This window comes from Phaethon lepturus, unplaced genomic scaffold (genome assembly GCF_000687285.1).
Source record: "Phaethon lepturus isolate BGI_N335 unplaced genomic scaffold, ASM68728v1 scaffold1032, whole genome shotgun sequence".
NCBI lineage: Eukaryota > Metazoa > Chordata > Aves > Phaethontiformes > Phaethontidae > Phaethon > Phaethon lepturus.
Genome location: NW_010523835.1, coordinates 38,618 through 55,147, shown reverse-complemented (window position 1 = coordinate 55,147; position 16,530 = coordinate 38,618). Strand labels below are relative to the sequence as shown.

Sequence of the window (16,530 nt, the reverse complement as noted above, 5' to 3'; positions counted from 1 at the left end):
TAACAACGGGCACCGCCGCGCCGGGCTGCCCCTGCGGCTTGTAGGCAGGGGAAAGCACCGTGAGCGTTCCTGCCTCCCTCCTCTGTCCAAAATGCCGACACGCTAACATGCAGCTGGCTTGAGACCAGGTGCCCACCGTACGAAAAGAAGCAGAGTTTCAAAGTGCGAAGGCACATAGGCTCGGGTCCAGAGATAACAGTTCAGGGGCAAAAATACACATAAGAACACGTAAAATGTCATCTTAAAATCACTGCCACGTGTCAGTCAGGAATTTGACTGGCCAATCTTATTAGGCTCATGTGTAGTCAGTTCAATATTCGGTCCTTGCACAGTCAAGACTCCAAGTGAAATCAATGAGGATTTTGATGCATGAAATATGATATACATTTTAAATATATACTAAAAATAAATACTTTGAAGCTTGAACTCAAACTTCAGAGGGGAAATTACTGTATCATTACAATTCAATGTGTCCTCATGGTTTAAAATGCACAATGACTTAAACCTTTCTGTTGCGTGTTAAAAAGCAAGTTATTTATTTCCCAAAATAGTTTGCCTTCCAGGATAACTGCATAGCAGGTTTTTTTTTATGCATAAAGCCAAAACCCAAACTACTTATCTAGTACACAAAAGCAACTCAGAATTCTTATCGCTGCTGTATAACGTTGACTGTAAGCCCTTATTCCTGTTTTCCAAAAAATAGGTATTGCAGGGTTAATAAAATGCATGCTGTATTTCAGATGCATGCACTAACGAGGAGGATGCAGTATGTTAAGAGTTGCATAATCTTTATTTATCTTAGTTGCATTCATCTCTACACTTACCCCAAACTTCTCCACCTCTTCTTCCTGTAAGCAAGAGCCATATACATTGAAGCATGTATTTGAACAGAAAAGCACAGGAAAAAAATAAAACAGTTGAGAGTCAGGAAGAAAGATGTAGACAGGAAAGAACAGAAAAGAAAAAGTTTCTCTACAGCAAAATTCTTCTCAAACAATAACACAATGTTTTAATGGAATGCAAGGGCAGGACTTGCTCAAATACTTTAATATGGAAGAACATCTATCAGTTTTTTGTTTATTTTTAAGTTTAACCTATGAATTTAAAAACCAAACTCGCATTAAATTTTCTTGTTAAATATTTCTCGTAAGTCAAATTCAATTTTGATGGAGCAAGCGAAAACTGTTTAACTTATTCATATTGCAGAAAGTGTGATTAAATTAATTTATTCTTTGCATTAGGACTGCAGTAAGCATATGAGAAATCATCATCAGTATTCAAGTTTATGATGTTGTTCTCTCTTGATTGCTTGCTGGAAAACAGATGCTGAAAAAATAGATGCTCTATATTAATCGGTAATAAACTTGCTAGCAAAGTTTAGCACTAACAAACATCTTTTCTTCTTTCTTTTTAATCTTCAAAAGCAATTATTGATGCTTCATAACACAAACTGATAGATCAAACACCAGAGGCAATGAAAATGAATATAAATGATGTGAGAACATGGAATTATTTTCTTTTAATCTTTGGCACTATCTCTACTATTAGATGCCTAAGCATTTTATGTCAGTGTGCATAATTTAAATTACAGTCATTAAGATTTATTCTGTAATTCTGAAAAAGATACTAAAAGTAACTGTTTATTATTAAATTCACTTAATGATTAGACTTCATTAGGTCTTAGTAAGTGCACAGAGCATCAGGGAAATTTATTTATAGATGGATTTTATCTGTGAATGCCGAATTTTCTGAAAAGCATCATAACTTATCAGTAAGTAGCTTTGTAACTTCATGTTAAAAAGTAAATGTTACAGATTCAAATCCAATAGTATGAAGGTGAATCTGCACTTTTAAACGAATCCACCTTTAAACAACATTAGCAAGGGATCTGTTATTTTTGTCTCAAACCTCGACTGGACCAATTTTAAACAAAATACTTATGTTTCCTGATAGTCAGCCTTGAAAACAAAAACCAGATCGGATTCATGATCGTCTGTGAATCCCGACCACTGGAAGACCACAGGGAACCAAATCTCCATACTCCTATATATCCTATGTATCCTTGCATAGGCTACTTCCTTCCACTGCACAGACGTAACCGAATTCACGAGCCGAAGCCTGTAACAACTGCCCAGGTCACCTATCAGCTGGAATTCAGCCAGGGCTTGTACGAAGCACATCTTCGCCAAGAAACTGTCCATGAAGCTTCCTCTGTGCCCTGCTCCCTCCACGGTGCTCGGGGCTGGACGCTGGCCAGACACTGCTGCGGAAACACTCGCAACAGACGACTCGGAAAACTCTTCCGTCATTTTTGGAAGTAGAAACCGTGCACAGGACATCACCTTGTCACCAAGTCCCCACCTGAACGGTGTCCTTTTCATCTGGCCCATTAGCTCCAGAGACAAACTAAGAGTGTAAGGAAAGGACAGCACCCTTCTAGGCAGGGATCTACGGGCATCGCGACCCCGCACGGGCACAACGGCGGCGCCGCTGCTTTCAGCTCAGCCAGTGGGAAGCAAGACAGACGCAGGAAATTTAGTTCCGCTGAAGATAATCCGGAGCTGATCAGCACCAGTTTAAAAGTCACGGTGCTTTTACTCTGCAGTTTGCTAACACAGAGCCTGATGACTTTATGCATCAGGAAAAAAAAACAAACTCAAAAAAAGAAAACACTCTATCTGCTTACATGTAGCCTGAACATATCAAACATTACATAGGTGGGGCAGGCTGTGTTTAGAATAAATAAAAAAATATTCTGTTGGGTTTTAATATGTTATCAGTGGAGTTTTGTTTTGAAGCAACAATTCAGACTTATACATGGGTGATTTAGGTTCTTTTTAATATATATAATTTCCTCCCTAATATTGTACCTCTCCCAAAACTCTACTGGTACTAACATTTTATTTAGCAAAAATATGAATCCTTAAGATTAGAACCTATTCCTCTTTGCTTTTTAAAGACAACGAATTGGTTTAGTAGTCATTAAAAGCAGGTCCTGGAAGCATGAACTGTATTGCCATAATTTGATAAAGATTGCAGTTCTGATGGTACATGTCAATGGTAAGTTACACAATGAAATATTAAACATACTGACGCACACACAGACCCAGATCCCTACCCACTCTGAGACACCTTCAATCCTACTGTCTTTCTAAATTGCACACCTTTGTCTGAACATTACAGCCGGATCCATGTTTGCTGAGGTCATCCTGACAACTTGGCGAATTTCTTTGGCAATCATTCTGAGTTTCTCAAAATTCACCAGGCCATCCACTTTCGAATCATTTCCTGCATAATTGAAACACACACACATGAAAAAAAGAGAGTAAGAAATACTTTTTTAATGGGGAATGTGTTTCTAAGTCCCCCACATCACCCTTCCTCCCTCCCTGCCCCTCCATCAATAAAACTGCTTTAATCAAGATAGCAAGAAAACAGGAAACTCTGGCAAAATGCAAAGGACAATCAGGCCCACTCAGACTACCTCGCACTGCTCTTGCTAATCTATTTCTAAAGTAACAAGTACTAGTAGGAGGAAAAAGGAGTAAGTGAAGTATGCCCAAATCCACTGGCATCGATGTTAAAATAATATAAATATAGAACCGACATCAACAGCGTTCACATTCTGAAACGAGTTCAAATAGTTCTGAAACATCACAACCAAGAACTGGGCATATTTGGAAATGCTTAACCTTAACCAACTGTGAACAGAACTTTGTGTAAAAGGAACAAAACAGAAATGCTTAATCAAAAACCCTTGAAAATGCAAGAGTAGGAGGTGTTATATCATCGTAGCTATCTGAAAGCCACAACATGGAACAAAAACGTAGGAACACCACAGCAACAAGTTTTTATACAAGAAAGATATCTAAAGTTGTGTAACTACCGCTGAGCACACTCACCTACTCTTCCACCCTAGGACAGCTGATGAAGATTAAGCATTGCTTTTGGAACATTAAAAATGTGCATTTAATTTTTAATTTTTGTCTAGGATCCGTCTCTTCCATTATGCATTCAGAGTTCTATTTTATTCTATTTACTCCTACAAAGGACGCATCAAAAGCATCCTACTGGTGGCAGCTTCTTTTAGACATTTGTTGAATCACAAAGCACTGAAGAAAGGGCTAAAGCATATTCAATGCTTAGTTTATTATTGCTCTCTGTTTGACATTACCTTCATGCAGAAATGTGATATCCTTCTTGACAACAGGAAAAAGTGGAATAATTGGAGGCTGCATGCTTTGGCTGCTAAGGATGTTGCGGTATTTTGCCATGTTTCGAGATGGATCAAAAAGATCTTGAAGGTCTTTGAGGTGCTTTTCATATTTGCTCGGTAACTTTTCCCAAGTGCCTCTGAGACGTGCTACCGGTGCTAGATTTAACCCACTGTAAGGCAGATACGTTTCGTTATTAGCTGTCCACGGAATCATTACCTTTCACAAGGAAGTAAAGGGTTGGGGTTTTGTTTTAAGGATTAAAAATAGCTTTCACAAGGTTAACTGTAAAGCTGGGTGAAGGCCAGGCTGCAAGTTCATCACAATAAACCTCTGCTGTTCACTCTTGCGAGCAAGCAAAAGAGAACTGTAAAAAGCAGGACTGCTTCCTATTCACAGGGCACAAATTTCAAGTTTGCCTACCAAAACAAACTCTCTGTAGCGATGCCCATTTAATTTAAGAACCACTTCTCTCCTGTAAAAATGTATACCACAATAAGGACAAAAAGGGTGAAAAATGAATGAGACCAATACACGGCTACAGCAGGAAGGGAGAACAGCGCACAGCTTCTCCCAAGCAAAAGTGGCAAGACCCAAGAGGAGTATGTTTGGAGAATTTGTAAACGAGCACCAACAGACTGAAAATTAGAAGCAGCAGATATGCTAAAACTTGTTACTGTGCCCTCATTAAGTAAAATATATCGATAATGAGATGGATGCAATAACAAAAATTAAAATAAATTAAATCTATTCCTCCTCCCTATTGTAATTCGTCACCAACTTTGCTCAAGAAAGGCTGCAATGACTGCAAAGTCCTTGTAGCTGCAGAACTGGAAAGTGATATTCTCCAGCACTCATGAGTAAATCCAGAATCACACAGTTACTGAATTTGCTGTTCTAAGAAGATTTTTCTTCTCATTTGGAAAGCTTCAGAAAGTTACTTTGTATTTATTTTTCAATACAGATTTCTCTCCATGCTATTGTCAAATCACAAAAAAAGCCCTCTCTCATGTGAAAAATCAAACATATGCCACCACACAGCTCCTCTTTTACATGCTACATTAGGATGGTTTTCTTCCTATTTCATGAAACATATGGCATCATACTGATATGCAAAGCAAGGTAAGAAAGAGAACCCCTGTGGCATATGCTAACAAAAACATGTACCTCTGGAAATAAGGGAAAAACAAAAGCTCATTTATTTGCTTTTTTTTGACCAAAGACCATTTCAGTTATGGCCTGATTAGACTTAACTGAGAAGCAGGAAGACTTATTTCTCCACCTACAATAAAACATGAGAAATTAGGGAGCAGAATATAGGAATTAGATGCAGCATCCACATATGTATTCACCACGAAATGAGTAGTCACAGCCCCAGTGGTTGGCCAGTACCCTTTAAGGAAATTCATAAATTCTTTAATGTATGACTAAACAGAAGGCAGACATGGCTAGACATGGAAGAAAATATTTTAAAATGGTATTTTCAAAGATAGTGCTGGTGCTGGGATACAGCACAAATCCAGATCTTTGTCTGATGAATGGGAGCACTTTTATTTTTTTAAAGTAAAACCTGGTTATAAGATAATTGCAAATAAAGGAAATGCTGAACCCATGCTGTTAAAAGTAGCAGCATCTAGTATAAATCAGAAGAGAAAGTCTAAATGTGCAAGTGAAGAGGAAAAAAATAGAGAAGCAAGCAGATGAGAGGAAAGAATGAAAAGGAAAATTAAACTAAACCAAGACTGATTTGAGGAAGCCCTTACAATGAAAGGAAGAAATAAAGTAATCTTATCATCGCAGATATGACTCAGTGCACACTGAAAAAGTAACAGTGACTGAAAAAAAGAAGGGAAATTGGGTGCCAGAATCATGGAAAATGACAGCAATGTTCAGGCAAGTTCCTGAAGTTCATCAATCAAACACTGCTTTTGCCCAAATCTTTCCCTGCTAGGTAACAGTTAAAAAAAGAGACAATCACATCAGCCACGGCAGCAAGACTGAATTCTGGGGCTGAGGAAGGAAAAGGCTGCAGTGACACCACATCTCTTTGCACAGTGTGGCTTTTGAAAAGCTTGGTAATTCCCTTAAAACCACCCAGCCCCATCGGTAACCTGTTCAGGATACACCGATTTCTTGTCTTTCTGTTTAGATTAACGGAATTGCCTTTGACAGCACAAATTGGATCTGACAATTGGGAAGTATTTTACCTTATAACCGCGAACATGGAATTGAAGTTCTTGCATTCTCGACAGTGGAGGGCAATTTTAATGAAATGCTTAATAATCTTCATTCTTTTGAGTTGGTTGGGCTCTGCTAAAATTTCCATGGCAACCCAGAAGGTCTCTTGATTTATGACATCTTCAAACTGTTTCAGGTGAGCATTTCCTGTTTTGGAGTCCAGCTTATAAAGATCATCGATGTATTCTGTAGGCTCAATATTGCGAAATAATTCAAAGTCTCTCATGGAAAGCTGAGTGGCGACCTCAATGGTGCTCAGCTGCAGGAGGGAAATTTGGCTTTCTCTCAGTAGCTCTTGAGCATCCTCATCTGAGCATAATGTCTCTGTCTCCATATTGTTTTTTAGATAATACCTAAAGAATAATTGAGTTACAATAAAACATCAGAGATGCCCTTCAGAGGGTTTGTGAACACAAAGACACTGAACTATACCAATCAATGCGAACACCACTGACACCGCAGGGGTGTTTACGCAGGAGTATTTCCGCTTTACTGTTGACAACCCAGTGTAAGAAGCAAGGACAGAGGCAAGAAGGGACAGCATAACCTTGTACTTTAGCTAGTATAAAACACTATCATTACTGAAGTAAAAAAAAAAAGTTTCAAAAGCTGCTTTAATTTACCTCTTTGCTAGTATTTTCTATACTGTGTAATATGCTGTAGCTTTCACCTTCAGAAAAAGGTCAGTTACTTTTCCATTTGTAAATTCAGCAGTGAAATAACATATTAAGTACACATTAGTCCTAAGAAATCTCTTGTTAATGTATTTCTCCATTTCTTACACAAATATAGTGTGGTTTCTTACATAAATTTTGTGTGGCATATTAATATTTACATGAAGCATATAGTATTCAGGAAATGAAAATGTATCTGGAAAATTCATTTCTATGGTCCCAAGCAGATCACTTGCAGATATACAAACGTTTCTTCCTCATAAATTCCCTCTGTTGCCTCGCAAAGACAACTAAAGAATTTTTTACTTAAACTTTCTTCTGGTATGGATCAGGTCATCAAACAAAACTGAAGCACTTAACATTTCACAAACATTCATAACAGTTTACATAAAAATGGAAGAATTTATCTCCGGTTAGTATCAGTTCATTGCAACATGACATCACTGAGAAGGAAATTAATTGTATGCTTTAATCCTGAAGTACATGTGGAAAGTGTCAGAACAAATACTATTTTTTCCTTTTTCAGTGTAAGCCACTATATACATTATCCTGATCTGTTCAATTTAGTTGTCATCAGGCAAGCTTCCTGTAGATTTGGGGAGGAGTTTTTTGGGTGCAGAAGAGGAAGGTGAAACAAGGAAGAAAAGCAGAGAGGGAAGTTCAAGCTACTGACCTTTACTTGCTTGTTCAAGCTACTGACGTTTACTTGCTTGTTCTTTTAATAGACACCTGTCTATTTTAATTAAAACATCCCTCCCCAGTGTTTCTTTTGGACATTTCAATGCTAAAAGACAAATAAATCCAAACCAAAAATCACAACACGGGCCCATTTACCGTCCGTTGAGTTGAATTCTGTCGGCCAATTTTGAGAACTGATCTGGGAGCCTGCGCTGTTTGATGACTCCCTCGGGGCTGACGGACACTTCACAGAGTGAGTAGGTCTCCGGGGCCCCGGTCAAGTTGAATTCGTGGACCGCGTGACTCACAACCTCTTTTGCTGTAGTGTCTTTGCTGATGATAATGTAACAACTCTGCTGATCTGCTTTGAAAACTCTTATTACTTGATCCGGAATATCTAAAATTACAGAATAGCACCTTTAATGTATGAAGTTATTTGTCCCTTGAAAGGACACAAGGTCCTTTACCATCTCGTTTGATAGCCAGAAAACAAAAAGCAGCTAGCAAGAATAAAAGCCATGCTGGACTTGATAAATATTCATTAAAAAAACTTCATTTGTTTCCTTCAACTTTGAGAGGAAGAAAAAGAGGACTCTCTCTCTCTCTGCATTTCCACAACTCAATTACATTATCAACCCATGACCTCAATCAAAAAGTACAAGACACCTGGATACATTACTAAGCCGCATGCCGTCCTTCTCAGCGTGACTCAGAAACTTTGGCAGCATCGTTCCTTCTTTGGCTCTCTTGTCTTTGCGAGAGCCAGGATCAACGCACGTGCCAGGGCACCCTTCCCAGGGCCGGGAAGCCATCGAGCACGTGTGGATGGGCTGCAGGCGGGAGGATGCGAAGAGGAAAGACGACTTGGTTGCTTCCATAACTAGCTGCAAACTTTTACACTCCCTCTCTCACCTCAAAGGAATTAAGCTGCTGCCAGCAGTTAATTCTTTGGCTAGTGTACTTATTTATAGCACATTTTATGTATTATAAATGCATTAGAGAGCAGTTTTATCTGAGGCAGCCTGCAGCAGGAAATAAGTATCTAAAGAAACACACGTTTTAATCTACAGCTTGATGATTGGAAATAATTTGCTCCATTCGTTATTATTTCAAAATAAAACTGACTGGGGGGAAAAAAAGTCAAGAGTCAGAGTGCACGCTAATTTCGAACTCAAGGAAGCGCAGTTTTTCCCCTCCCTGAACTCTGAAGGCTAAAACTTCACGTTTTCTGCAGACCTGAGAAGGTGGGAGGCTCTTGCTGAGCCCTCAGCCACATCTTCACAGCCTGCAGCTATTCAAAAAACACATTGGAGGCAGATGTGTCATTAACTCCTGCATCAGAGATTCCCAGCAAGAGAAGCGAAGGGCTGTCATTACAGCAACAGCCTCCAAAAGCGCCCTTCGCTCCTCTCGCTGTTCTTTGCCCAGCCTTTAAGAACCGCGGCGATAAGTGCCAAATCCGTGGGTTGAGGTAGGCAACCTGCCGCCCGAGGGGAGCCCCCGGACCGCGACCTGCCGCCCAAGGGGAGCCCCCAGACTACCGGGCAGGGCGGCGAGCGCGGTGGGGAGGTGACAAGCGGGCGTCCCGCTGCCTGAGCCGAATCGGCACGTCGGCTCTGCATCGAGGCCCCTCCAGCAGCAGCTCTCTGAGCACTGAGTTCTACACACTGCTGCCCCATCGTCTAGACATTAACTTTTCCCTGTCAAAATCCACTGCTTAGGAAAGAAATTAAGATGTCTTTTAAAGGTGCAGCAGCCTTGGGGTTGCTCTTTCTTGCATCAGGACTTAATGGTGTTATGGGGGCAAGTAGCAGGAATTTCAGGGCAAAAAGCAAGCACGTAATTTATGATCCACCATCAAAAGTTTCTGCCCATTGGAAAAAAGAAAGCCTCAACATCAGCTGTAGATAAATTGGAAGAGGGGAGGAAACCGAGTGTTAAAAATAAAAATCTGACTGAAACCTAATTCTACTAACAGTTTCATTATTATGACTATCACATTACCAGAATAGTCTCATCTATAGTTGGGGACTCGTTGAATTTGAAAAGCTCCATGTGCACATGAATGGGGGCAACAGAAGCAAAAACTAAATATTATGTACTTATTTCAGGGTGTAAGTGGTGAAAATGACATGTTGAATAATTTTGGAATTGCCTGAACTCATGAAAATCATAGTAAATCAACAGAAGAGGCAAACATCTATACCTTGGTATCAAGATATCTAAAAATCAGAACATACTCAAGGTATAAAATCGAAGACTGAAAAGTAATTTTGGGGAAAAAGAAGGCGGAGAAAAACAAAAAGAAAGAAAAAAAAGAATCACCATGCAACAAAAACTCAGTGTAACTTCTGACAGGCGAGGGAACCTTATACTACAGGCACATGTCTGTTTTCATGGTCTTTGCTTTTAAGCAGTTAAACATTAATAAAAATTATTTTCTTATGCATTATTCAGCTTGTGTTGACAATACAAAACACATTTCAAGTTTGCATGCACACATACAGAGTCCAACAGAAGAACAAACTAAATCTCAAACTACATTCTCATCTAAACCTTCAGTTTCTATAAAAAGAGATGTAAGCAACTTCATTCCTTTGAAGGTCACAGAGACACGAAGTAACCTGCCAAAGGTCATTTGCTGTGTCGGTGGCAGAAATGGGAATAAAATGCAAGTCTCAGCCTCAGTCCAGCACTGTGCCCCATAAAGAAAACCTACCCATTTTATTATTTAAGGGAAGATTATGGGGCACAGGACTATCTAATGCCCTAACAGTAATAACTATGTCAATGCAACGTATGAAAGTGTTAAGTTTAACAGGCAAGCCATGCAATATTAAGGTCTACAGGATGCTATACATCAGGATACTTACAGTAAAACCCAACAGCTGCGGGCAGGAAAAAAAGAAAAAAAACTGTGTCAACACCAAATCAAGATTTAGATGTTTACAGAACTTATCAAGTGTATGTAGTACACTGTCAGAAATACCTTGGTTTTCTCTGCCATTCAAAAATGACAGCATATTTGTCATAGTAAACTTAAAGTAAAGAGGGACTAGTTATCAACATTTCATATTATGCAGTAACTTGTACGGTATTAAATGAAGATTCTTAGCGAACATGTGTGTGGCTCTCACGCAGACTGCAAGAACCTGGATTTGCAGCAAAAAGGGAACTTAATTGCTATGGATAGTTATGCACCTATGTACATCCCTTTTAAAGGGGAAATCTGCAAGTTTACATAAACATAAGTCATAGCCACAAGGCACCGTACAGAATATGTAATTATGCACAGAACTTACACTTGAAATAGGGAAACAAGATTCTGACTTGACATGCTTAGAGGCAGCTGCATGTAACAACAAATGCCTCCTGCAGCCACCCCATAAACTGTATTCGTACAGCAATAGCAATGAAAGCACAGGCTACACATCCCAAAACAATCTTCCATTTTTCAGACGTACAGTTGAAAATATGTAATGTTTGTAAAACATTAAACATTAATATCACTACGCTGGTACCACGGCAGTCCTATCCTACCCACAATACTGCTTGTAATATATATTGAAAGATGGTGGATGGACAAGTCAAATCACCAGAAGTACTGGCAATAGGAAGAGATGACAAAAGAGAAAGGTGCAGACAAGGACAATCTGCTTCCACCAGAGCTCTGGTAAACTCCAGTAAATCAAAGACTCTCAGAAGTGGCAAAATACATTTCTTTGTACAAACACACTAAGTGTCACATTACAAAAAAGCAGGCAAGAGAAGTTCAGGCAGTTTGGATTTTCAGTGCATCTCTAGTTTGGACCTGTTAGGGCCACAAGATAAACAGGTAACTGCATTCGGCATGTTTGATGCTGGTATGAGATGTAATCTTCCCCCTGAATCAGCTGCCTTGTAATCATCCTGTAAATCAAGCTAGTGCTGCTGTTCTACCTGAAGGATTAGAGAAATCCAGAATGCTGGTTGTCGGCTGCAACAGGTCAGGGCTACTGGATGAGAGCGTTCCTGGAATAGGCATGATGGCCAGGCTGTGTCTGCACTGCCGCGTCCCAACAATGCTGTCGTCCTGTGACTGGCTCACGCTGCCATCACTGCAAAACAAGTTTGTTTCAGTTATGTGCATTAAACTCCTTACAGTCATCTTAGGATGAATGAAACTAGGAAAAATAATGGCACTCATGTTTTAATTACATGTTGTAGACAGGCTTTCAAAACAAGGATGGGGAAAAGCATGTTTGAAAGCGTTCAGCGTTCACTGGGAGAGAAAAGATATTTTGGTCTTGTTCTGCACTTACGGGTCAGATTTGCTTCATGGACAGCAATGATTGCAGCAACATGGACATAATGATTGAAGATACGAAGAAACTAAAATATAACAACTTAATAAAGAACAATTACTGGTTGACCAGAAGAATCTCACAAACCTGAACAGTTTTGGAGGCAAGATGCTGAATCGGGTCTTGTCTAAAATTTTCCTGATTCTGTTTCTCCCACCAGATACAGTGTTAGCTTTCATTTTCTTATTTCCTTTTTCACGGGGAAACATCTGTTCCACATCTCCAGGCATATCTGGGATGGAGTAACGGTTGTTTTTCTTTTCTGCAATTTTTGGAATATGTGGAATTCCATTCTTCTCTTGTCCTATCCTGCACAGCAGCTCCTTAAACACTGTAAGAGAAGATACAATCATTGTGATTTACCTTTGCACACTTAAAACTTCACAGTGAGTTCTTCTTTCCCCTCAAACCTTTTGCTTCCCACATCCCCATAGAAAAAGCGAACCAAAGTTACAAACCAGGCGATATGCTGCATTTTGATTTTGATTTAAGAGTGTGGGTCTTTTCCCATTTCTGTTTTGTTTTTGATTACCCAGGCAGAAAGACTAACCCCTAAACGTTCAATAAAAATGATCAAACATTCCATATAGCAGAGTTCTCCTAACTACTTTTGAAATTAGCATTATCACAGCAAATTTAATAGATCTAGTCTACCGTTACTGCATAGATAATAAGGAAACACTGCGTTCACAGCAATCAGCTCTATGTATTTATTGACGACTTTGCCTGCATCTCTCAGGTAACGGAGTGCAGATGTATTTCTGTATAGAAAGTCCCAGCCAAATCGCATGTTTCTATTATGTAACAAAATTTAAGGCTACAAGCCTTGATAGTATAGGTTCAAATATAAGAATGGGAATTGCTCATTGTCAGCACCTATTGAAAAGACAGGGCAGTAAGTATCACTGTTGAAAAAAGTTTCAAGACATGAATTCATTAAAATGCAGGGACATCACCTTGAAATTATATCAGCTAACAAGAAGAGAAGAGGTTAGAATCCACTCGTAAAGGTATGTTGCTTACATTTATAATACAAATGAACACTCTATTGCTGCCTCAGTTACAGTTATGCTTTATTTTATGTCATCTCACATTAATCTGAACCACCGGTTACTGTGGTTGCTTTATGCTTTTTTTTTTAAATTATGCCAAGAAGCAACTGCTAGGATCTTGAAACTGTTTACCTGCACAGTGATAAACAGAAAATAGTAATTTTTAAGAAAATCAATAGTGAGCAAGGGCAAGTAGCTGGAGGAAGAAAAGGAGACCCTCAGAAGGTCTCAGATACAGCTACAGAGGAAGGAGCTATCTTGTGCAGAGTCTCGTTCCTTCTGTAGCTATGGTTATTCTGTTGTCTGAACAGGATTATGGAAAAAGAACAGATGGTTTGACTGAGATTTTTAAAGAGGTATTTATGTGTTTATGTTCACATTGACAATTAAAAGCCAACATTTATATGTCATACTGCTTTTTATGTCCCCTTTTCAGCGTTAGATATAAAGGCAATTTATCCTATCGTTCTTACAGCCATTCTAAAAAGTTTTACAAAGGCCCAGTTTTACATTTTTGCTGTTTCTTGGCAGAAATATTTTGGCCCAGATCCCCTGGCTCTGTTTCAGCCATATCGCATGAAGGGACACTAAAGCTGCTTAAACAGTCATTTGAGGATTTCTCAGGGAGTAAAGAGCTGGCTATGCTGGCTTTGTGCCGCCCTTGGCACACAAGGACTTATCCGAGCAAATGGAGGCACAACGAGGGGACTTCTGCACAACTTTTCACTTCCAGAGCAAATTGGAAAAAAGGTGGAATCTTATTATCACTTCTAAAGCCAGAAAGACTGGAGTTTTTCTTCACATACACAAAAAACCATCATAAAGTCTACTCACCAAAAATGTTTGTTTTTACAGTAATGGAGAGATGAGTGTTGTTTCTTAAGATTTCCAGAGCTTTTACAAAGGTAATGTTCTCAAAATTCTGTCCATTTACCTCCATTATCTTTAAGGAGAAATAACAATTGGACTATTATGAGAATAACTGTTTATGACAGACTTAAAAATACTAAGGTGATAATACAGGCACAATAAGAACTTTCCAGAAGTTATCATATCATCTTTACAGCAGTTGTGGAATGCAAACATTCCTTGTAAAATAGCTATTTTCGTCATGTTGGTGAAGTTTTATCCTGTAAACGAGCCAGGACCGCTACTTCTACCTGACAAATGCTTTAACGAAATTTATTTTCTGTGGTAACATGACATTCTTGCAATTAGGAACTGCACCTAAACCGAAAATGGTGGAGCATGAACCGCAGAGCCGATATTACATCAAAGGCTGCATCTTCACCCGGTGTGAACTGTCATTGCTCCACCAGCCTCAGTGAACTGCGATGATTTACACTAGGCGGGAATCAATCCAACAAAACAATCTGATGGCTTCAACTTAACTAACGGTTATGGATTCTCCACTCTCCAATGGAGATCTCCAATCTCCATATCAAAAAGTTTCCTAAAATAACCACAATTTGGTTTCTCTTCCCATGCTGTTTTTGAAATATTTAAATATTTTAACTATTTTGAAACCTATTTAATGGAAACCCATTTAATACAGGTAAACTGAAGCTGAACTGTGGCATTCACAGTAGAATACTAGCCAGTTGTTTGCTTTTAGCAAACAGCATAATCTTTTTGCTGGAAACACTACGGTGGGCTAAACCAGGATTTTTTTTTAAATAAAATATGAGATGGATATTTTAAATCAACCTTATTTTTTTTACCTGATCACCACGCTTGAGTCCAGCTTCTGCTGCTTTACTGCCCATTTCCACAGTCTCTACAAAAATACCAAAACCCTTGTCGCTTCCTCCAAGGAGGCTGAAAAATAGTGGCGAATCTCTAGAAGGTTTTTGCAGAGTAATTTGTCTCCATTTTGCTTTGGCAGCACAGGCAATATTCAGCAATCTCAGATGTCCTTTCATTTTCTGTAACACAGAAGACACAAAATGGAGCGCAATGTTTCTTCTACTAGAAATAGAAAAACAATTGGGAAAAAAACCCCAAGTGATGTCATGTATGCAAATCTTACTAAATAAACCTTGTCCTCTTTTGCAGTAATGCAAAGAACACACCAATGAGTGCCATATGTACTATTTTATATGGGCTTTATATCTAAATATGTATTTAAGAACAAATAAGCCCATGTTAAAAGCAATCTATTGACTGTTAGACTTACAGACTACAACACGTTAGCCACTGGTAACACACTGGAAAATGAAAACATGTAATATTAGAAAGTATGACAGTCATTCTTTTTTGCTCCTACCGTATCTTCCAAGTTCTTTTCAAATTCTTCCAGAAAACGAGTCATAGCAGGGTCTCCTTCAAAGTCATTAAAATGATTGTTCACCCACAGCAAGACCACTCTGGTAACCTGTAAAAAAAACAAATTACGCATATATGAAGATACCTATGATTACTTTCCTACAGGGTTTAAGAATACAAGGACATGGCAGAATAACACATGACAGATCACTGCATCTGCTAACAAACAGAAGCAGAAGACATTTACACTTGAAACCACCTTCTCTTTTCCTTTATTTGTGGAAAATCACCTGAAATTGAAATCACCTTCTCTTTGCCTTTATTTGTGGAAACAAATGAAAAATGAAAAAAACAAACATTTGCCTACCTAATTGGCTATATCAGCCAGTACGTACTGGGGCACAAATTCATCTTCAGTTAACGCTTCCTTATGCTGTTTATAAAACTTAGCTTTTTTAAAGTATCCTAATGACCTCCTTAAAGAAAGTTCTAGGAAGTACATTGTGATAATAAAAAGCTTTCTTTTAAGAACTTTTAGTTAAACCTTCAGGTTGCTTTTGTACGTGCTACAGAGTTACCACCATTCATGATAAAATCAGTTTGACAACTCTTTATGCATCCATGTTATAAATAAAGGTTAATCTATAGCAGTCTCTCTTTTAACAATAAACAATTTCCTCTTGTATTTGCTGTGACAGTTTTCTTCTACTTTACTTTTCCCAAAAAACAGTAGTTGCCAAAATGAACAGTATGGGAAAAGGTAAGAAGAGAAGCAGTACCACAGGAAAAGACCCCAGAATTTCCTACACAAAAAAATACAGTGTTTTGATAGTCTGTTGGGTTTCCTTCAGCTCAAAGCAAGAACACATAAAACCGCTGGCTAAGAATTTTACTGCCATAATTTTCAACAAATTGGACATGAATAAAAGTTCCAGACTATGAACAACATTTTTTTATATATATGTGCATACAGTTACACAGAGTTGAACCTCGTTCTATTTACGGAAGCATTTTTATCAACTGCACCTGTCGAGCAGAGTTTAGTTTAAGTACAGAGTTTGTAATA

The 16,530-nt window shown here is 38.7% G+C and overlaps 1 protein-coding gene across 1 annotated transcript in view; it reads right to left on the bottom strand.

Annotated features, from left to right (window-relative positions):
- RAPGEF6 (Rap guanine nucleotide exchange factor (GEF) 6) overlaps positions 1 to 16,530 on the bottom strand; it is a gene marked incomplete at its 3' end in the record, with an annotated part of 47,198 nt that overhangs the window by 2,002 nt on the left and 28,666 nt on the right. Inside the window, exons 8-18 of the mRNA XM_010282219.1 lie at positions 15,466 to 15,573; positions 14,921 to 15,124; positions 14,034 to 14,142; positions 12,235 to 12,478; positions 11,744 to 11,901; positions 10,678 to 10,692; positions 7,961 to 8,201; positions 6,422 to 6,805; positions 4,175 to 4,386; positions 3,165 to 3,288; positions 825 to 848 (exon numbers count right to left, since the gene is read on the bottom strand). Of these exons, the coding sequence (XP_010280521.1) occupies positions 825 to 848; positions 3,165 to 3,288; positions 4,175 to 4,386; positions 6,422 to 6,805; positions 7,961 to 8,201; positions 10,678 to 10,692; positions 11,744 to 11,901; positions 12,235 to 12,478; positions 14,034 to 14,142; positions 14,921 to 15,124; positions 15,466 to 15,573 (1,823 nt within the window). The remainder of the gene's footprint in view (positions 1 to 824; positions 849 to 3,164; positions 3,289 to 4,174; positions 4,387 to 6,421; positions 6,806 to 7,960; positions 8,202 to 10,677; positions 10,693 to 11,743; positions 11,902 to 12,234; positions 12,479 to 14,033; positions 14,143 to 14,920; positions 15,125 to 15,465; positions 15,574 to 16,530) is intronic.